General features: G+C 39.1%; 1 protein-coding gene across 5 annotated transcripts in view; it reads left to right on the forward strand.

Moving 5' to 3' along the window:
• Positions 1–24,305, forward strand: part of LOC132905557 (NAD(+) hydrolase sarm1) — a 140,300-nt gene that overhangs the window by 79,861 nt on the left and 36,134 nt on the right. Inside the window, exon 1 of one of the 5 annotated variants that reach the window (XM_060956990.1) lies at positions 6,432–6,505. The exons of 3 other annotated variants lie outside the window; for them this stretch is intronic. Coding sequence is in view for 1 of the 2 variants with exons in the window: in XM_060956986.1 (XP_060812969.1) it covers positions 20,886–20,984 (99 nt within the window). In the remaining variant the exon portion in view is untranslated. Of the gene's footprint in view, positions 1–6,431; positions 6,506–20,697; positions 20,985–24,305 lie in introns of those variants that run through there. One more of the 5 variants, XM_060956986.1, reaches the window with a different exon arrangement.

Consider the following 24,305-nt stretch of genomic DNA (forward strand, 5'->3'; position numbering starts at 1 on the left):
GAGCGTACTTTATTCTACGGGATGTTCAGTGTTCAGCTATAAAATCAAAAAACTACTTGATACTAGAATTTTATTTTATCGGAAAGTTACTTACGGCCGTGCAATCGCTATGAATATTTATTATACGACCCCTTTTAAATTCTAAAACCCTCTCCGTATAATTCAGCTCTATAAACATTTTCGACACCTCGAACCGAAAAAAAACACTCGAGTTCCAAAACTTAGTATTATCGAGAACTTCGCTCGATCTACCCCCAATTAAGTATCATTTCCTTTGAAAAATACGCAATTAACCGGGGGGGATTAAAATTTCTAAACAGTTTTTTATCAGATGTTATTAGTTGCTCGATGCGACTCGGTAGATAGCGTAGTTTTTCCACGTTTCAGAGGGGATCGTTCCGCAAAATTGTCCTACTTAGAGGCAATTAATACGGGAAGGCAATTAACGTCGGTTTCCTTGGCAAATGGAAGATTCGTTTATCACGACGTTTGCATCTTACTTTGTAACAACTAGGAACGGTCTCGTATCCGCTCGTTAATCGGTTTATTAGCATCTCACTAAACTCAGACGCCTAATTATCCGTTTTTTTTTTTCTGATTGTCGACATCGTATGTCTATTAACCTCGACCTTTACACGATTATTACCTTTATGTTTCTTTGTGTTACTATGTTTTCGATTATCTCATCAATCTTCTATTTATACAGAGATTTGAATAAAGTCGGCAGGAATTATTAAATGTTTTGAACGATTTTTTATGTAATATTCTTGTTTTTCTTCGTTTTCTTACTTCGAATGCTCGTAGAGTTGACTTCGATTAGTTTTCTGTTAGAATTTTTCGCATAATAAATTTACAGATAACTAAATGATATTAACGTTTTTAAATTGATTATTGATGTTTATATTTTTACAATTTTACGTTGGTCGTATACAAACGTTTGGTATTTCGTGCGAATTTTTCGTATAATTCTCGTCCTGTTTCCTTCGTTCTATCAATGTGAATATTTGTAAAATCATCCAACTAGATTTTTCGTTAGAATTCTTTTTAATAACGCGATATCTTCGAGGTCAGATGTCCGTGTCTTTTCTGTGATCTTTTTTTAGAATACTCTCGACTTGGCGAACCATTGCAAATTTATAGATTGTAGTATATGGTTTTGCGGTAAAGCAGAAGGTAATTAAGAGCGTCGTAGCGTTACCAACATTCCTTGATTCTGTAACGCATTCGCTGCATAACTCGCATAATTGCAGAGCCTAGATACGAGTCGTTCGATGATGTAAGTGAATGAAAATCCAATGAAAATGTATTCTATTCGAAAAATGCAATCATAAAATATTCGAATATCCTTTAAAATGTACACCAAGCCCAGAAAGCTGAATCGAAATATTCGCAATGAAGTCAATTAAAATATTCGAGAATGTTTTAAAGAGTAGACAAACTTCAGGAACCTGACGCGAAATATTCGTAATTAAAATAATTCAAATATCCGAAAAGTGCTTTCAAAATATACCCACAAATTCACAATGAAACTGTACGGAAATACTCTTCAAAAAAAAAAAAAAAAAAAAAAAAAGAAAGAAAAATAGACAAACTTCGAAAACCTAACTTCAATAAATTTCACAACGTAAGAGTATACCAATTGAAAATTCTAATTACTTCGCTCACTCTCGCTAATCCAAATTCGTAATTGGATCGTTCTCCAGTCAGGCGGTATAAAACTTAAATTCGGCCTTTTAATTCTTCGTCCCGTGCACTAATTTGGGTATGTAGCGCAATTTAGGTCACGTTACGTATCTCTCAGCTCGTGTGCCACAAATGTATCATGAATTAAAGACTTCAAAGAAGTAAGGAAAAAAACAGAGAGTAAAAAATGCTGAGAGCTCGATTAACGCGAGTCGCTGGTCAGATCGTAATTGCCAACAGAAATAGAGAGAAATAATGGTGGAATCGATTAACCGCAAAAGACACTATCGTGTTTTTTTTTTTCCTGCTGTTTGTGTGTAACGCGATTGGCGGTCGCGGCGCCTTTTCGAGCAACGAGAACGTTCTTCTGTCAAGCAAGAGAATTTATGGAGGAAATCTCTAATTGAACGGCTCGTAAACCGTTACGAAACTCAACGTGTTCCCGTGCCCAATTGTTCTACCTCGTAAAAACGTTCGTTTGCACGTTTTATGTATTAATAAAGAGTCAGTTTCGCCATTTGTTCTCCGCCGACCTTGTCGAAATTCCCTTGAGAACGCCGCTAGTCTCTACGCTCATTTGCAATTTTATCTTTCGACAGAGTCAACGCGATGAAGAAAATAAAACTTGAGCTCATTTGTCTCGTTCGCGTGTTTTTAATTACTCGAGAATTAATTCTCTGTAGGAAACGTCACAGATTATCCACCAACGAATGAACTTTGGAATATTTGAATCATTCCGATCGGATAACGAAGGAATACGATAAAATCGTATTTTCTACTTTTTACGGTGAAACAGCTTTTAAAATTCTTTACATCGTCGATTAATCCCCTGTTACCGAAACGATTGTCCTTCCGTTTGGCTTTGGAATCAGACGTATGCTTTCCAAAATTTTCAAAATGTTATTCATCGTAGTATAATGATCGCGTGTCCTATGAGGAAAATAATAAACGAAGAATAAATCCTACGCTGTGCGTGGAAGATAAAAATTCTCCTTTTAATCGGAAAATCCTTGCGCTTTAATCGCAGAGAAAGAAATAGTAGCGTGGAAGGGGACTACGTATGGTACGTAGTTAGCTGTTGGAATGAAACACACGGAGAAACGTTGATTGCACAAAGCATTAACGTGTCACGAGGCTTGGTTTGATCAAAGGGTATAAAATCGACGAGCAATTCACCGTAAAATCTGTCTGTCATTAGTCTATCGTTTCACTTGAACGCTGCTGCTAACTTTCCTCCCTTTTCAACGCATTCTCGCCGGAAAGAGTAATCGAAAGCTCTATTTACCTGTCGGCATCTGATAAATCGATGCCTCGAGGTGTCTGACTCGATTTCTCTCGTGCAAAAGCACGTAATCTTAATCGAAGCGATTTGTCATTTTTAACGTCCGAGAAAAATAAATGGAGATTTCAGAAACTTTTAATCCACGAATAAATAGAATTTATTCGTCTTATTTATCAGAGACCAGTCACTTCTCGATATCAACCATCGATTTTTAAATTGTATACAAAATCTCCATAATCGAAAGACAGAGAAAACGTTCGCTCGATACAAAGACACAAATAAAGAAAGGAACGAAACGCCAGTACCCCGTAACTCGTCTACGTATCTATGTAAATACAAATTTTTACGCGTACTATTAAAGAAACAGAATTTGAAAACTTAGTTCAAACTCTAAATATTTCAACGAGTACCTCTACGTGCGTTAATTCGAAATTTTTCATACCCTTGCGTACCATGTGCGTTCTACTTCGTCTTTGCATATTAAAATCGAAGTGCGTAAATATCCACAGCATAGTCATCGTCAAAAAGAAGTAAAATTTATAATCGTTTTCCCTCGTCCTGTCCAAAAATTCCTCCAAACTCGTCCCTTCTGCCTCGTTTCACTAAACGACTCTCTTGTAAATATCGATTAATTCGAAACCACTTTGCTCCTGACGATAGAAAAACCACGTTTCTCATAAAGTGAGTTTTTCCCGATGGTTTATAGCCTGGCAAATCGGTGGAGCAATTTTCCACTCGGCTGTTTATCGTTTTACTCTGCAACGTCGTCGTCCCTTCCGTAAGCTGTAAAGGTGTACTCACACCGACGTCTGACGTAACCGAGCGTGACCGCGGTCATTTACATCGCGGTTTACAGATCTCGTTTCTTCTTCTCGCTCTCTCCTCCCAACATTCTCTTCTCTCTTTCTTTTTTTCCCCTCCCTTTGGCGAACTCGGCTGGCCTCGAGACTCTCGCAGGTTGATAATCCACTTGAGTGGCGCCGTTGCTGATTAGCGACACCCACGCGCACCCTTTCTACCTCGCCCTCTTTTCCTCCTTACCTTTCTACTCTCTTCAACCTTCGATTTCGTGTTCTTACCGCTTCGAAGAAGGAAAGTTGTTTGGAGGACGAGGGGATGAGTTTGTTTGGCAATCTTCGATGATTGTTTTCGTTCGGTTGATCGTGCAACGGCCGAGACGAGAAACTGTTCGAAGATTTTTAATTCTTTGGGAATAAAATTTCAGAGATTTAAAGCTCGCGCGATTGCGCTCGAATATGTTACAAATGTATACCTAATTTTTTAGGGACGATTAGCTTCAACCAGACACAATTTTCGTGGAAATTTTAATATATTTACAGTGTCCGTTATCCGCACGTCTGGTTAAAGACGAGATTAGAGAGGAGCGTCTTATTCTTTTTGTAGAATTCCGTTACGCTCTTCTTTGAACGTGTTCTTTAAACAATTTTCACAATCTGTTGGTTTCTCCCAAACAAACCGTTTCATTTTGGAAGAATTTTTGCGCCACTTGCTATGTAACTTACGAGCTACGATCGCTACGAATTAACAGTTTAGACGATTAAGGTTCAGGAAAAAGAAGAGCGAGGTTTAGAAAAATATCGGAAATTCCGCGAAATTTCGTGAATTTTGGAAACGCTACTTATACCAATATACGCTTTGAGTTACGCGAGGGTGAGTGACTTTTCCTTGAAATTTCTTTATCGATTCGAAGCTTTTGTTGCGGAGCTCCTGCTAGAGAGGATAATTTCGGATTTTCGCGTGTTTGGATTCGACAGATTATTTTCTTTATGCTTCTGTGCGAGGAGAGCTTAGAGTCCACATTCGGTACGAGGAAGGTGTGACCAAGGGACAAGTTATGAATTAGGTTTGGAAAAATGGTTTCATGCCAGGAGGCACGTAACGTTCGATTTTCCAGACGCGCATTAGATATTCGACTTTCTTGCGAATAAAATATTCATTATCCGATATTAAGTAAAATCAAACTTAGCAAAATGCTTTCAGCTTCGCTAATCGAACGTACTTGAACTCGGAGGACAAACAATCTACGCGATTGGACTTCTTCGCATAACAGGAGCTCGCGAATTTTTCTCAACACCAACCTTTTGTCTTTTATATAATAGAAGCTCGCTTTTAACATCTTAGGCACTATGCGCCACTATAGTGGCTTCGCGGATGTTATCTTATATTACGACGCGCCACTATAGTGGCTTCGCGAATGTTATCTTATATTACGACGCGCCACTATAGTGGCTCGCTCTATCGACTTACACTCCTCACCCTTTGAACTAAATGATCTTTTTCATTTGTCTTCTTTCACACTGTTTTTGCCCTCACAACGTTTTATAACAATATACAGACAGATTATATATATAGCGTTAACGATATACAGACAGAATATATAGTCTTTGTTTTTGATACGCCAGTGTCAGGTATCAATTGTTGCTTCTCGTTAATATAAATATACCATTACTAAATGCTCTTTTTAACATCCGTATCCTTGTAGTTCTTTAGAATCTTCAACCTCAAAATGTCGCTTCAAAATATAAAACGAAGAGTAATTTGAGAAACACTATCGCGCTACGAGTTTGAAAAATGTATCGTACCGTGCTTTAAAATATATCACGCTCAATTGTATTATTAATTATTAAAGTAAATTATTAAAATTAATAAAGTACATGCATCGTATTTTTAAGAAAAATTATAATTTAGTTCTCAATATCTTCATTCCAATGTGCTTGCATAGGCAACAGAATTATCCTGCATCGTTTACGCGTAATTCGCGTCAAACTCTGGCGTACAGAGAAATAGCCCAGCGCAAAATTCATATAATAAATAAATAAATAACGAGGTTCAGCTCGTTCAAACAAGGGAATTGAAACTGCGAATGTTCGATTAACGGAACATTAAGTTAATCGAAATTTCATTCGTTCTATCGCACTCAATTCCCTCGCAGACGATAGAATCTTTACTTTCCAACCAAAACACGCTGTCCGCACAGTGACGAAGTCTACCGTCTGCGCACAAAACACACTGCACTTTCAAGGCGCGAACAATCTGGACCTTTCCTTATCAAGCAGCACTCCTTTTCCAACCTCTCACGAAACAAGAAAACCCACGATGGAAGCCCCCGGTGGCTCGTAAATAAGCTCGAATTCCGGTTCTCCGGATCGAGCGCTGTAAGTCAACGCGTTCCAGCCGACTGAAAGGTCGCGAAAAAAGAAAGGGCGCGACTTTCCGTCGCCGATGTAATCTAGTTTCGTCGTTTTCTGGCTGTCTACGTCACGCCTTCACAAAAGCTCAGAAAAACGTGGGCGTACGAAAGTTCGCGGGTCGTTACACTATAATTAAAATCATTCGCTCTCTTACACATTGTAATTTCCAGCAGCCACTTTTCAACCTCCAGTCCTATCTTAACGTGAATCTTCTCTTTCTTTCTTTTTCAGGTGAGTCTATTTCGATGTCCATTCGTCGTGCTTTTCACCTGCCAGACGGAGATGTTATCGTTCGATTTGAATCGTTCGAACGGAGGGAAACGAACAGGTACACGTGTCCCCTTGTTGCTCTCTTCGGAAGCTGCCATTACAAACTGCTGACAACTTGGAATTTACGTAAAATAAGAGAATATTTCGAGCTGTAGCGTGAATTAGGATTTTCTTGCGATTTCTGCTTTGTGGCTCGAATAATACGACAAATGTAACACGTGTTTTGTATTTGGTTCGAGTCAGCAAATAAATATATAAATTCGTATATCGAACGATTGAAAAGTTACGGTGTAATTAAAATAATATGCGAGATACCGCAAAATCTATTACTTCGAACCGACGATATCGCAAATATTGCTAAAATGTAAAACCAAACTATCTCGAAGAAATCAAAGTGGAAGATTAATAGGAAAACCGTTTCTTTATGTACGCGTATAATTTATTAAAAATCACTTAAATCTTCAAAGACGAATTTTTATTTAAACACGCGATTCAATAATTAATAGCGATATTGTAACGTCCGATCTACGCTAAATTTACAAAACTTCTGTGAAATATTAGAAACTCGTCGTTTGAACCACTCTGATAGTTGCTAAACAAGCCAGCAGACCCTTTCATTAAAATTCTCCATGATTCAACGAGATAAAAAATTATTAAAATATGCTTTCACTTCCGAGAAACGAAGCCTCGCTGAGAGGGTTCAGCTTGTTAGGAATTCTGGAACGTGCGTGAACGGAAGTTCCATGGAATTTCACGCTGGCCTGGGAGGCATTGGTTGGCAATGCCACCGCGTTGTCTGGTCGTTGTAACGGTGCATCGATCGTTAGTCCTGTCATGGTATACCTACGGTTGCTACGAGATGAGCATTCGACTTTCACAGTCGCTGACTCACGTGTTACGATCGTCGCGAAACTCGTTCGAGGCGTACGTTTTTCTTCGCGTGTTTTCATCCACTCGCAAGACCAGAATAAACGACAGCCTTTAAAGCCGCGAAGAAAGGGAACAAGCTGAATGTACGAAGAGAATATCAAACTATCAAACGTCTCTTTATCAGACGTATCCCGCTTGTCCTTCGTATAACAGTCCCAAAATCTGTCAGTAGAATATTACATCTAAAATCGTGTCTCTTACTATTTCTAACGGAATATCACGTCTCGCCTCTGAACTGGTATTTGATAAAAGTATTCCATACGTCCTTTTTATCTACAATTTCTAAATCTTCTCCATACACCTCCGAACGTCTCTTCGTCGAACGATTCCCTAATCATCCTGTCCATAACGATCTCGAAATTTATCAATCAAATATTATATCGAAAATGGTGTCTCTTACTATTTCTAACGGAATATCACGTCTCGCCTCTGAACTGGTATTTGATAAAAGTATTCCATACGTCCTTTTTATCTACAATTTCCAAATTTTCTCCATACACCTACGAACGTCTCTTCGTCGAACGATTCCCTAATCGTCCTGTCCATAAGGATCTTGAAATCTATCAATCAAATATTATATCGAAAACGGTGTCTCTTACTATTTATAACGGAATATCACGTCTCGCCTCTGAACTGGTATTTTATAAAAATATTATTCCATACGTCCTCTTCGTTTACGATTTCTAAATTTTCTCCATACACCTCCGAACGTCTCTTCGTCGAACGATTCTCTAATCGTCCTGTCCATAAGGATCTTGAAACTTATCAATCAAATATTATATCGAAAACGGTGTCTCTTACTATTTCTAACGGAATATCACGTCTCGCCTCTGAACTGGTATTTGATAAAAGTATTCCATACGTTCTCTTCGTCTACAATTTCTAAATCTTCTCCATACACCTCCGAACGTCTCTTCGTCGAACGATTCCTTAATCGTCCTGTCCATAAGGATCTCGAAATTTATCGATCAAATATTATATCGAAAATGGTGTCTCTTAATATTTCTAACGGAATATCACGTCTCGCCTCTGAACTGGTATTTGATAAAAGTATTCCATACGTTCTCTTCGTCTACAATTTCTAAATCTTCTCCATACACCTCCGAACGTCTCTTCGTCGAACGATTCCTTAATCGTCCTGTCCATAAGGATCTCGAAATTTATCGATCAAATATTATATCGAAAATGGTGTCTCTTAATATTTCTAACGGAATATCACGTCTCGCCTCTGAACTGGTATTTGATAAAAGTATTCCATATGTTCTCTTCGTCTACAATTTTTAAATCTTCTCCATACACTTCCGAACGTCTCTTCGTCGAACGATTCTCTAATCGTCCTGTCCATAAGGATCTTGAAACTTATCAATCAAATATTATATCGAAAACGGTGTCTCTTACTATTTCTAACGGAATATCACGTCTCGCCTCTGAACTGGTATTTGATAAAAGTATTCCATACGTCCTTTTTATCTACAATTTCCAAATTTTCTCCATACACCTACGAACGTCTCTTCGTCGAACGATTCCCTAATCGTCCTGTCCATAAGGATCTTGAAATCTATCAATCAAATATTATATCTAAAACGGTGTCTCTTACTATTTATAACGGAATATCACGTCTCGCCTCTGAACTGGTATTTTATAAAAATATTATTCCATACGTCCTCTTCGTTTACGATTTCTAAATTTTCTCCATACACCTCCGGACGTCTCTTCGTCGAACGATTCCCTAATCGTCCTGTCCATAAGGATCTCGAAATTTATCAATCAAATATTATATCGAAAACGGTGTCTCTTACTATTTCTAACGGAATATTACGTCTCGCCTCTGAACTGGTATTTGATAAAAGTATTCCATACGTCCTCTTCGTCTACAATTTCCAAATCTTCTCTATACAACCCCAGACGTCTCCTCGTTGATCGGCCTCCTATTCAACCTTTGCGCAACAATCACAACACCTACTATATTCTACGATTGTACTGGAAATAATGTGTGACATTTTGTAAAGGAAATTCCTTTCGAAAAATAAACAGAGAAAAGGTACAAAAGCACAGGTTAATACGAACGTAACTCGCCTGGAGGCCGTGTGGAGCAAAATGTCATCCAGGAATCGGTTGGTTCAAAGTGGTAAACCGACCGACTGGCATGTAATGTCTACTGACCCAGAGGTGAGAAAAAGGAAAGGGGTCTGTTCTCGTGTGCACGTCTGGAATTCCTTCGTGACTCATCGGCATTCGCCAAGGGGCCCGGTATGGGAACTCGCGTACCCGTTTGCTCTTCGCGTTTCCATGCCACAAACGATCCACCGACAGAGTGACTCAGCCGAATTTCTTGTTGCGCTCCTACCTCCTCCTTGTGGATCCTCGATTTTCAGATCGACGGCCTGCACAATCTGCACAGGTCGTTGTGCAAGCCACGACGGATGAATCATTTTCGCGAAGATTCGAAGAATTTGCTTGATTACTGGCTGAGACACGTAATCAGGCTTATTAAGTTGGCATACGGTTTCGGAATACGTAAAGATCGTTTCTAACTTGGAGTCTATTAGGTAGATCGTTAAATCGTAAAATTAAGTCGTATGTTAAACTTTTGGAATGCGCAAGAATGTTTTATTTTTTAGGGTTTATCAGGGTCGTTGAATCCAGGTGTGTTCAGTTTCCAAATTTGCTCGATTTTATAACGTTAAATATGTTTCATCTAGGGTTTCATTAAGATCGTTAAATCAGAGTGTGATTTTGAAATTTATAGAAATATTTTATTTAGAGTTAGTTAGAATTGGGCCAAGGTTATTGTACGAATTATTATTTAATGTTCGAGTGTCAAGTACCATGTGCTACAAAATTTCCGGAAGAACGAACGTTGAAAGTTGTCGAATCCTTGTAAACGAAAGACTTGATAAGGGTCGTCGACCTTTTCAAAGGAAAGAAACGTGGTTTAACGAAGAAGAAACGTCGACTAGCCGTGCACATTATGCGTTCGTGATAACACGCACAAGGCGATACAGAAGCACGTGGCTCGGTATCGTAACGTACGACCTTGAACTTCCTCCACGAATGATTCACAGCCTCGTCCATTCATCCAGCTCATTCGTTCATGCTGCGCGTGCTCGTAGCTGCGCTTACGCGGAAAAATACTCGGCGAATTGGAATTACTCGCTGAAATCTTGCGAATTTATTTTGTACACACAGATACGCGGTAGGAGGATGCTGTGGCGGATACCCAGCTGCATATCTCAATTTACTCTTCGCTTTTTTAAAACAGTGTTTTCTTCGATTCGAGATTTTATGCTTGAAATTTATATTGCCCTATCAAATATCTCAATACGTTCTCCACTTTTTAACGAAAGTGTCTTATTTTTCTAGTTGTTCCTCTTTCCACGTTACGACACGTTGATATTTTTCTAACGAACTCGCAATTCTTTTTTAAAGTTCCTTCTTGTTACGTAACGAACTCCCACAGCTTCTTCACTGTGCTTCAGACCATATTACGATACTTGGAACAAGATTACGCGTCGTTCTTGTAACTCGCATAATAACTCGTTAAACATATAGAACCAATGGTATCTATTTATTTTTGAAAAAATATATTCTCAGACGCAAGATACCACTCGTGTTACAAGACATTCGAAACAAGCAGAAAAATTTGCATTGAAAAATATTATCTTCGAATTTGCTATTATACGTATCGTCTTCTCGTAATAAACGAATTGATGAAAGAAAATTGTTTCTTAAGAACTGAACGTTAATCGTGTACTTTATGTAACGAAATTGATAAAACTTGTAATCGATCGTCGGTTTTTATCTTGCGAGAAGATTTAATACTTAGTCCTACGATGAATCATTCTTCCTATTTTCGAGAGCTCTCCAACATCTTCTCATATTATTCTCTCGTACAAAATTACACATTACAATACCGATAACCTTTTTTTTTAGGAACGTATCTCCTCTATCAATCATACTTAGTGATTAATGTCATCGATTTTTTTTCACCGATAACGTATCCTCGATTTAAGTTTTCTATGGGTGGGACCGAACACGACGCGATTACGCGGTACGCTCGCGTAATGAATTTTCAGAGGCGGCGATAAGCCCGCCGGCAGAAGGTGAATCACCGATCTCCTCCACGAAGCCGTAGCTCTACTCTTCGCAGCGTATCTCACACGGTGACACGCGTCTCGTGACTCACCGATCCGGATTGTGCCACAATAACTTGCCCCTCTTCGTCCAAACTCCATTCCTCAACGCGAGACTCATCTTTCGTTTGCCCGATCAATTTGTACATGGATTTAAACAAATTCCACGATAGAAACGAGGTTACGTACGCGATAGAGAAACTGAACATATTTCTTTCTTTTTTCTCTTCTTTTTTTTTTTGTTTGGTAATTAGAAATTTGAAGACGATATTATATATCAGAAGGGAAGAAATTTAAAGTTCTATCACTTTCTTCAAGTAATATTCTTCGCTTTTTCTCCTAATTCCATTTAAGCTGGAGTAAAAAGTTAGCTGTTGCGGCTTCTTTGGAAATGTTGACTGTTTTAATTTGTTATTTTATTATGACAGTGCTCGTCGTAACACGAAATATTCCTTCGCGACGAGTATACTCGTCAGAAACAGCTAACCGGTTAACATATCGAGCGAGTATTTTGTAACAGAATATAACTTTACTTAACCCAGCTGTTTCTCTCGCCTTCTCTTCTCATCTATTCGGGTACCTTCCTTTTTTAAATTATTTAATCCATTAAAAACGCGATATACACGAGAAGTAATAACATATCAATTTTATAATATTTCCTATCGCATTTCCAATTATTCGCTCACAGCTTCCCATAATACAGAAAAATCTGATTTCAGATTTCAGATTGAAGTTTCTAATTACACGATGTTCCAGGTTGAGAGTTGGTCCAGACCTTGGAATTTCATGAATGAAATTTTCCTACTATAGATAAGTCTCGTACGAGAACTCGCGTAACATTGTGGCTCTTTTTTATCAAATTCCCTACTCGTCTATGTTTAGAATGCCTCTTTGATCAAATTCACTGAACCAGTTCACAATTTTGTCAAGGTTGCGAAACGTCGATAATAATCCGGAAGTGCCTATTCTCGTACACTGGAAGACTACGGAAGATTCATAGAATCTTAAGCGCTGTATACCGAAATATTACGTCACGGTTGACGCTTGTTTGGTTAAGCAGTGGAGGAAGTAGACGGCGAAACGAACGATCCATTTCCGCGTAAGTCACCATAAATAGCGGCGAAGGATAAAAATGTTGCCCGTTTCCGTTCACGTTTCGCGGCTGTTATCGCCGCTGGAGAATACCACGCGTTTAAGTGGCTCGATAAAAGGCGTGAATCATAGCCGGGTCTCTCTGTTGTCATGTCGTGAGAATGAATTCGATGAGACACGAACGACCGGCCCTCGTTTCACCGATACGGATTGTGTCGCGAATGCAAACACGTTCGTGACGATTCTTCGTCGTTTGTGATTTGCCAAAACGCCGTTCACCCGATAGAAATGGTCTGTAAAATCGTTTTAAGAAATATAAACGCTATACCTGAGTTTTGATTTTCTTTGATGGTAATTGTTTTATATTTATTCCTTTCAATATTTGCTAGTCGATAAGGGGAAGTGTAAATTTTATTTTTGTTATTATTTATTTGTATCTAAATGAATTATTAACGGATTATTCGGTATTAATATCGTATCGATAGCATGGATTTTTCTTTTTTCTAATTTACCGATGATATAAAATAAGATAAAAGATAAGTGAATTTTATGGACTTAAAGGTAATTTTTAAAGTCTACCGATAGGAGCAAATGAAATTAAATAGTTATCGATATTTTCTTACCAGACAGTAGTTCCAAAAGGCTTATCACTGCTCTCGCAGTCTCTTTGAACTTATTATCGTCCTTTCTGTTTCGAGAAACCAAGATACGTCACGACTTTCTAATTCTCCGTGACACACGACGTTTCGACCAACTTCATTTGGACGTCACTTTCTAAATGTATTTTAGTTATATGCGTATGTATTTTCCTTTGAGTCATCCTTCGTTATCAGAATAATTTTTGGAGCTGTTTATTTATTTAACTACGTTTTTAATTTTTTGACAGCCAAAGCCATGAAAATTGGAACTGTATCATTTCGGAAATCGATACTTTGGAATTCGGAAGTTACGAAAATCGAAATTAGGAACTCGTTTGTTACGAAAATTCGGAATTTAGAAAATAGAAACCGAAGACTAGGATCGTCGTCTGGCAGATCGGACAACTCCGATGTTGTAAATTTCAATTGTTTTTAAAAACGAAGGCCATTTATTTAAAAAATGAAATCGGCGGTTCATTATCTCGGAAATCAAAAGCTTATCATGTCAAAGATTAAAGTTCAGATACGAGATAAAACAATTATCGAGTTTTCCTATCTTCCGACAGATATAAACTTCTCCAACGAATGATCTTCCTACTACGGTCAAAGTGATCGAGAAAATCGAAACGAAAGCTACGCGAATGGATGGAATCTTTGACAAAAATCTTCGTAATTAAGTTGAAATTAATTAGTCTGTAAATAAGCAGCATTGGCTGCGGAGCTGCGTTGTGTTCGTTAAGTTTAAGTATAGTTGCCGTAGCTGCTCGATTGAAGTGCATCTCGATTTAGACGCGGCGAGGGCAACGTGCACCTAGGAACATATAGAGCCCGTGATGACGCGTGTGCTGTTTAATTTGACCGTTTGAGTGGCCCTCGATGATCCTAATTGTGAATCTCCTACGTCTTAAATAATTAAAAGTATGTAGTGCAAGTATGCTGACTTTTATACGATACTCGATTTTTATACAAAACATAGCATCGCTGATAGACTAAAAGTTTAAAAGTAATTGGGAATCTATTACAAATTCTTAACGTTATTAAAAACCTACTTATTAAAAGAACCTTCTAAAAATACGATACAAGAGACATACATATACATTCTAATAATACAATGTAAAAGATATAGATAGATATACATTCTAATAATACGATATACGAGATATAGGTGTACATTCTAATAATACAATAATTTAATCGGGAACTCCGATGATCCTCTGCCAAGTAGTCGGTCAATCTCAACTCGACATTCCACATGTGCAAACCCATAACCCACGTAACCCCGCCACCAGATCTCATCGATCCTCCATGCTCCTAAAAATTCCTCTTTCACGAAGTTCAAGTCTATTTTCAAGCAGAAGACTTTCCATGATAAAACTATCGTTTAAAGAAGGAACGTTACGCGAAGTAAGAAGCACAGATTAACAACATAGCATCGATGGAAGAAACATTCTTCGAACATATCGAGCTCGATAAGCAGAAAAAGAAGCATCGTATCCTCTTATAGAGCGTTCGAAGGAATGGCTGGCATCCTAATAGAGGAAGGCTGCGATCTTTGGAACGGTTGGCAAGGTTCGACGCACTTGCCACTCTCTCTTTCTCTCTCTCTCTTTTTTCTCCGTTTCTCTCTCTCCGTATGCGAAATATTCGACCCGATCGAACCCGAACATATTCTAATCTTAAGCCTTTTAATCTTCACTCACTCGCACGCGTTATTTACGACGTCATTACCCGTAGCACGGTCGATTGAAAACTTCACGCTTTCGTTGCTGCAATAGCGCAAAACGCGCGTCTCTTGACAAATCACGCTACCGTTTCGTTTGAGAGGAAAATTTGTTGCTATCGTTGCGTGCACGTTCACTATGTTGCCTAGTTCCGATCGTTTATTTACTTGGAAAGTAAGTAGCTTTAGAATTAGAGGGAATATTTGGCTACGTTCTAGTAGCGACGATAATTAGGTATGAGAAATTTGAACGAAAACTCGTTCCGCTTAGAGATTGGCTGCTTTTGACGCGATTGACTACATTTGCAGGAAATGGAAATAAATTAGTTAGAGCTATTTGGAATATATAATGGAACTGTTTGCATTCTTTGGGCATGGATTATACGGACGATTTAAACGCGAAGAATTCTTTGTTTCTCTTTAGAAATTCGGCGCACCGAACGCTGTCGACTAGATCAACAGAGAATGCAAATGTATTAATTACGATTACTTGGAATATTTGAGTATATTCAGAGATTGTCACATTAACCAAGTATTTAATACCGATAGTAGTTGGACAGGTTATACATCACTGATTGGAAATATTCTCTTTGTAAAATAATATTATCTTAGGATACATTCGAGGAATTTAAAAAATTATCATTGATATTTTGGTATACAAGCATGTCGATGACGATGTCTCGTTCTATAGAACGTGATTCTTGATTTAAGTAGATACAAGCGAAAACGGGTTAAATGAGGATACGAGCACGACGCTCAGAGTCGTGACATCCTTGACTCGAAAGTGAGTCAGCCGCGCGAGTTACGCCACTCGTGACACCTAATCGTCCTTCTCGAGTCCAAGTTCAGGGCTTCTGTCGTGTTTTAAAGGTTCTCCCAATCGTGGAAATAGGTCAGACCCGTTGCGATCCGACTGTTCCGAGGAAAGCTTAAAATATCAAGACATGGACATAAAATTTCCGAGAAACTCAACGAAGAGCTACGAAATCTATCGTATAGAATGTACGTATATCTAGAGAGATGACTCACATCATTCGATCGTTCTCTTTTTTTACGTAATTCGTACTGATCATCGTAAACACAAACAGCCATCATCTGCTGTGTAATCGCCACGTAAGAGTGGATTCTACCGTTTGTTAATGTTTCTTTATGTAATTTTCAATTCGTAAGGTTTCTCGAGATTCGGCAATTTTTACTTTGCCGTTAATATGGGAAATACCCACTGTGAAGCGTGAAGTACGTGTGGAAACATCGGTAAGTTACGCTATTATAATAACAGCGTATTATATCATTTAAATAGTAGTTAAGGTATACTATAATTATCACACACGTATTATGACGACAGTGACAACAACCGTGCTGAATAGCGTGACTTAATAATTTTTAAGCAAAGACATAATATTACCATTTCTTAGTCTCTTATTTACTTGCAAATTTCAAAACATTAGAATTTCTAAAGGCTCTGTTTACGCGCGTTGATCACATAAATAAAAATGTCCAGATAAATCACTTCCAACGAAATAAATTAAATAAGAATTTTATTTCTAGCAGATTAAATTAAGCAAACTACGTTAAACATATGAATAAGAATCTGCTACTATTATCGTACAAACCGTTTCCAACAAACCAGACGACACGACGATTTCGCGAAACTCCAAGATTCACAGAGCAATCAAGCCAAGTAAGAAGAAGCAGCAGAAGAAGAAGAAGAAGAGGAAGGAGACGAGTAAGAATAAGATTCATAAATAAGTTTGACCGTCGAATTTCGCGGTATGTCAATTAGATTCCGCGCCGGGAACGTTGCACATCGTGCATCCCTTGTGCACCATAGTCGTTCAATTCACGCTGATAGTACTCGCTCGGCGATTACGTCATCGCCCAATGAATGAACCAGCGACCACGCTCAGTCCCTCCAGTCGTGTGAGTTAGCCTGTTGAATGGCCGAGCGTTTGAACGGAACCGATTAGTCGATGTCCATTCACGTTTCGATCAATTTTCGAGTCTACCAATGATCGGCGATGGTCGCTCCAAGTTTTTCAAGTTCAAGGCTATAGATGTTACGGAGATACGAATCATCTCGAACGTGATTCGAAGCTTGAAACTCGCGAATGTCTCGATATGGCCTTGAATCGTCCATCTCGGGTCTTGAAAGTTTTAATAGTCGTGATAGTAATAGCAATTTATTAATATCGACGCGACGAGATTTCTTAGAAAAAGCGTAAAACAACGAGGAAAAGAATAAGAAAAACATTGATGGACACGGTTCAAAGGAAGTAACAGCGTAAAGTATAACGCGAAGACGTTGAATCTTTGAAATTTCGTCTTACAAGATGTGTCCAGAGATTCGAGAACTTGGCAATTTCAAAACGCACGTAGAATTATAGACGTTGGAATACGAAGTTGATATAGATTCGTTGATACCCATATCGGAGCAGTTTATGGATTCGTGGAAGAGAAATTAATTCGCATTTTGATGATGAGAGCGGTGGTTAATTATTCATCGGCGATCGTGGGCGAATAGGACGTATTAAGGTTGAATAGGAAATGGCAGTAATTCTCTTAAAATTCTCTTCGTTCGATTTTTTACAAAATCGAAGAATCGCCAAAAATAGACTCGTTTCATTTTTCCCTGCGTCGCGCTCGTATCGACCAAAAACGGCGCACCGAAATCTCCCAATAAATCAGCAAACTTCCTCTGAAAAATCCCAGTTTATCAGCTCGCTGATTCTTTTCCTGCTACTAAAGTATTCAGGGCGCGGCGTCGTTCGAGAAAATTCCCCGAAGAAGCATCCTCCGTGGGCTACCTTTCCGGAGAACGAACTCCCTCTCTGCAAACCAACAAGCTTCTCCACCTCCTCGATCCATCGATGAATCATCGATTCCTCGGAAGCGGTGTTCTCTGTCGCACGATTAGATGCCCCTCCACCTGTTCGAACACTTCTTCGTTGCTCGATCAGGCCGAGATGGGGACCAGCTGATTGCGTTCGCCTACTCTTGAAAATATTTGAACACTTGCCATAGGAAACTTGTACGTCCACGTTGTACGTGTTACATGAAATATTTTTTAATTTCATCAGCACCGTGACAACACGCGATTGTCATCGGTATATCGTTCAAATTTGCAAGCAATCTGAAAATCTATATAGAAGCTACAAGATTATTCGTTTTTGTTGAGCGCGTTTAATAAAGAATTGGTATTCCGCGTGCATAGGCACGTTGAGGATAGGATCGATGTTACATAGTGTCATAATATCGAGAAGAAATAGTATCGATTATTATATGGGATATGTATGGGACATTTTGTAATTTCTATAATATATTTGCAAAACATTCTTTCAAACTTGGCCGATTCTTAGCTCGATTAGAGCGCTAACGAGATTCCAAAATATCTCGTATATCGCGCGTAATATATTCATAAAAGGTATCTACAAGTGTTCGAACACTTTCGTGAGCCTGTCTATATCGCTGGTTCAGTAACTCTCGTGCCGCGTGATAACGCGCCCCGCCATTGATAACGGGGTATTTGTAGCGACTGGGGCACGAGCGTAGCGGTAGTCTCGCGTCGTGGCTCGAGCCGATCGAATGCCAGTCGAATCTGCCCCGGCCATCGATACAGTGTTCTCTACAACGATCCAAACCGATTCGTGTACCGGTGAATGGTTGTTCGAACGACTTAGTTCGATCACCTTTCGCCTTCGCTATACGTACGTTTCGAACGTGTCGATGTCGACAGTCCGCGAACGGTCGAGCTCGTGCGATGATCGAAACGAATTCTTCTTTTACCCAATTCAATTCGTTTGAGGTTGCATCGAAAGGAATAATTTAGCAAGTGAGTTACATATTGAATTCGTCGAAGATCGAGTCGAAGCGAACGAGTTATCGTTATATCGTGAACGAGAAGGATTTCGTGGAAAATTGGAGGTGGAGTGTACCGCGAAGATAGTTCGCAGGCGAAGACGAAGATCGAACGTCTTATCTAATGCAATCAATTTCTGTGTTGGATTGGTCTTTCGTTGCCGCCGAGGTGTCGTGACCGAAATGGCGGCTTGCGTAACACCGTTGTTACATCTTAACGTGTTACCACCATTCTGACGCGACGCACTTCTTTCGCGCGTAATTAATCGCACGTAATTCAGCGCATACCATTAACAAGAAATTATTTATTATTCCTTACGAGATAAGAAACTCGTAGAAATGTTATTATTAGATAATATCGTTTTAAAAACAAAAAAACTGTACTATGAAACGAACGATTTATTTAAAAAGGCAGTGAATTCCGGTTAATTAATTCTTTTCCACCGGTCGTCAAGTTGATAGAACATTATTTTATTTAATTTATTTATAATTTAAAGAATCCTGTTTCTCCACGCTTATCGTGGTATCGAAAAGAGGAAGCCGATGAAAAGAATCCTACGTTTCAAATTCCAAGTGCCACTCTTCTCGTCGACTTATTCTTGTTACAAGTTACAAAATGGAGTTGGAAGGTTCTTTCGAACGACACGAGGCACGTGAACGTTCGATCGAGCCAGGTTTTCGGTCACGATGGTTACGTAATGTGACGTGCGTGAGCTACTTCCGCATGATCGGCTGCATAGAAATGCAAGGCAAGGAGAGACGCGTCTCGAGACCGGCTAGAACAAAAGCCACGTGCATTCCTAGCCGCGCACGCGAACACGAGACGATATGGCGCGCTGAATGCGTGACTTCCTCGGCCGGAAACAGGACGTTTCGATTCCCTTCGCGAGCCAAGCGTCGATGCACGCAGCCAAAATTGGCCGACGGTATCGAAAATAATCCATCCGCTCCTTATCTGCGTCTCTTACAGCGAATATTATCGGCGGCGCTGATAAGCTGCGCTGATAAAACCTTCTAAGTGCCTTTCTGTTTCTTGCGTCACGCGTATTATGACAATCTTTCTTTCCTTTCTTTCTAGACGCGCCTAATTGACAGCGATTTTGATCTTCTATAGCTTGCATTATAAACGTTTTGACAATGTGTGTTGAATTTTCACGTTAAAGTTACTCGCAGTCTGTAACATTTCTTAGAGATAACGATGTTCGTTCGAAAAGAGAGATCTTGTTCAAATTTTCTGAATTCTTTTCTTATATTTAAGAAACTAATTCTTCGATGTATTTTTACCGCACTCGATATATTCTTCTCAAACATGTCCGAACCTTGACCAGCACAAATCCAAGGTTTAATAGAAATGTCCTCTTCGTTGTAGACATTCGATAGTTTTCCATATACATACGTATCTTCGAAAATAAAACACTTTCGTCGGCTGCATTCCTCGCTTATTCAAATTTATCGGAATTCCTTCGCAAGGAAAACAACGTCTCTATTTGGACAGCTGTTTCACAAGGGGATGATGGTCGCGTGTCGGAAAATCGTAGAAAACGAATCGTCTCGTCGAACCCTATCGATCTGTTTGCATTGGTCCTGCCACGAAATCGTTATCTTGTCCCGTAATTTTCAGTCGTTAAAACAACGTTCTCGAGCACGCTTAATTTTGATACCAGCTTCGGCGTTCTATTTGCGTCCCACGAACTGCTCCCTCGTTGATAACGGACTTTATTCGCGACCGTAAATTCATTGCACAGCGAAAGATCAATCCATTCACCGACTAAATAAAATTCAGCGTGTTTTAAACGGAAATTTATAAGGAAAAGAAATACACGCGAATTTTAATCGTTTCGTCGTGTTTGTTTTCTTGATACAGTGCGTAACTGAGAAAATAACTAGACCATTGGATCGGGTTCGGAAAGAGCTGTGTGACCTGCGAAACTATCGTCGAAGTCGAGTGGTCCTTGAAGATTCTACGAATAGAACGTGATAAATAACAAAAAGTAGGAGCTGTGTAACGATCAATTATCGAACATCGGTTGAAATTTGTTCGCGTGTTAGTGAGTCAAAATAGATTTATGAATGAGCGTCGACCGGGGACTGAACATGCTGCACAAGCATGGGAGCAGCAGATCTCACAGCAGTTTGCTGTACAAGGGCAGGGGCGCTTTCCTCAAATCGGTAAGTTTATATCTTCGCTTTAAGGATCGCTTAAAGAAAATAAAATAGAATAGTCCGCTATAAGATTATATTACATCAATGATCGATAATATAAACAAAATTGGATCGCATATTGCTTCGAGTTTCGTACTCGATAAAATAAAATCGGCAAGAATTTTCAGTCCCGTACATAAGTTTCAAAAACGTTCAAATGCCTTCAGACACTATTATCATTATCCTATTGTTATCGTTATTAGCTGTCTAATCTTTTCCTTTTAACTATGACAAAGCAACGTCATGTAACCGCATATAAATAATATTCACGTGTGGAGTAAACATGGTACGTGTCAAAGGAAAGTTAGATAGCGAGGCAGCAATTAATCTCGACGTCGTCGTCTCGTTATCGAGATCATAAGTGACATGACTTCCCTCGTTCGTGTAATTACGCATATTTTCGCAATGAGTGTTTGGCGCGAACATGTCGAATGACATCATACTCTATTTGAGTAGGTGTCGAGAGAATTCAAAATTTTATAAATTAATCTTCGCTCGGCAGAGTGTCGCGTCTGACTCACCGATTTTCCAGTTTTTTTTTTGTCCCTCTCCTTCTCTTCTCTTCGATTTTTTCTAAGGAAGCTGGCTTCGATCTGTGTCGTTCGTTCATTGCCACGGCGAATGATGTATTATGTTGTTTGTTCAAAAACGATGACGTTTCGTCGTAGCTCGTTCGTTGCGCTTGACGAGTAACCGAGGTTTACAAATTGGACACTGTGATGATACAGAACTTTTTTTTTTTTTTTTGTCTTAAAGAGAAAGATTTAACATCTATTGTTTCAATGAAGAAATAGTTCTGTTTTAGTTTAAATTGAAGTACAGAGTGCGCAGTCCGTGAGTCACCGGACGTTTATTAACTTTAAAGCTTATTTATCTTATTCTGTATTCAAGTCTGTACGATCCAATCTTGTCATTAGACTGACATAATTTTTTCAAATTGAACTTTTACGATTTCTTCTTTACCTTCGAATACGTTGCAAAACACTCGAGAAGATGTCTCTAAAAAATCGTTGAAAAATTGTAGCGAGAAATACTCTTCGTTGAAATAGCTTCGTGATAAGATCTTCACAAAATAGTACGATTCTCTTTAAATAGTACAGTGTATTCCCTACAAGATCCACACGATTAAACAGGTATCGATTTCATTGTATAAAAATAATATTCAACTACCTAAACTTGTTCGCATCTCTACCTGCTTCGACTCTTTTTATCACTCGAACAACCACTTCTCAACCCGAGTTCAACAAACTTCCAATCCTGACGTATCTCGACTCACCTATCTCTACATTCGATATTTCCTGTTACACATCCGAAAACAAACAACCTGCAGATCCAACCAAAAGAAAAGAAAATTTCCATCGTCCTAATCTGTGTACGTATCTGGCATCTCTATTCGCTTCAACTTCGGAGCATCTCTTTACCCTTCACACTCGCACCTCTCATTTATCACCACTCGAAATGCACTCCACGTCGATGCACGTTGCCGATGAAAAGAAAAGAGTAGCTGTAAAAAAGCTGTTGTTAAGAGAGAGGAGAAATCTAATCTGGATAACGGCATAACGGCCACGATAAAGAGTTGGACTTTACAACGTCGATCATGAACGAACAAACGAGAGAATTCTGCGAAAGAAGATGATGCGCTATATGTGCACACAGCCTAATCACAACGTCACGGTCTCTCGTGTGCGTCATTGTTTCGGTCACAAACGAGATTCGCGGTTGTAACCATCCATCAGGCAATCAAAGCACCGCGTCACGATCCGTTACAACGGCGTGACATCATTGCGCTAAAACCACACGCAATGTCATACACGAGTACACACGTATATACATTCTAGGCATATCAAACTCTACTCGCTGTCTAGGAATCGATGTTGAACGTACGGTTATTCTACGAATGTGTCAGTTAGATTGTAAAGTTTATATATAGAATTGCATACACGTTGCAACGAAGGGGTCAGGTTTTCTAAGTTCGCCAGATGACTAATCGGTGTTTACTGTTGTGATGACTTCTGGTTCGTGCTCGTACGAACGACTGTGATCGGAATAGCAAAAGCGACGATCGCGCGGGGACAGGTGGCTCGACCGCCTCGATTTCTTCCACGAAGGTGAATGAAATGGGAATAGCGGGAATCTTGGGACGAATGCATCGATGCAATTGATCGTACCGAGGCTTTTTGAGCGGATTAACCGAGGAATCGTAGCTGCCTCGTTATAGTCGTCGATGAAGTAACCGCGTGGAATCTGTGAAACGGTGTTTGTCAAGATTTTTGGAAACTGTATTTGATATTATAAACCAAGCGTAGCCGATTTTTGGATAAAATTGCAACGGAGAAATGAATTTGTATCTTGGTGTGAAATAAGATAAATTATCGTAGAGCAAAATTATGATTTATGTTATCGTATAAATTTCGTAGCTATTTAATACGCGTTTCTTTGCTTCTAATTGTGAGAAAACGTTGAAAAGATTTCTATTTTATAACGTCGCGAGTATCGTGTTTCACCGTCATGTATCGGAACATTATAAAATACTGTAATGTACATTATAAAATATTTATTTGTTTGCACAACGGTAAAGTACTCATTTTTCATAAAGTATATTTGATATCGATTGCACGACAATCGTAAAAGGATGTAAGACGCTGTGGCCATAATTAGAAATTCAAACTCGAATCTCCTTTATTCGCGCACTTTCACCGTCGATCATTCGAACGTTAAGATAATAGAAACTAAGACGTGAACTCTCTTCTTTTCACTCTTGAGAATTCGAGCCGCACGCGGCCAGCATTTCCCATCGAAACTTACTACAACTCGATTGCGTCCGTATACCAGAACATCCACCGTCTTACTCACAGTCGCCCACTTTCACCTCCACAATGCCTCGTTCATTCATTCCTCAACGTAAAAAGTGAGTACGCTTTTGTTTCGAAACGGAGGGAATGACACACCGTACTATAATATTGACGTTCCTTCACATTCTGGATAAACGTCAAAATACTCGCTTACATAATAACTAGTAGGATACGGAGAATCCGTATGAATCATTGCTTTAAAACATTGCCGATTAAGATAGACGAACTTGACTAAGCACTTTCAAAAATGCCTCTCGCGATCGTCTCTAGATATCACAGATAAAGACATTGTTTTCATCGCGATATACCTTAATAGCATAAATCGTTACTCTGTTCGACGATTTACTTATCCAAGTGCTCTACCTCGAAACGATACAACGATCTCTACGTAATATTATTATGAAACGAAAATTCCTTCGATACTGTATTACCAATC

This window comes from Bombus pascuorum, chromosome 3 (genome assembly GCF_905332965.1).
Source record: "Bombus pascuorum chromosome 3, iyBomPasc1.1, whole genome shotgun sequence".
In the NCBI taxonomy this organism is placed as follows: Eukaryota; Metazoa; Arthropoda; class Insecta; order Hymenoptera; family Apidae; genus Bombus; species Bombus pascuorum.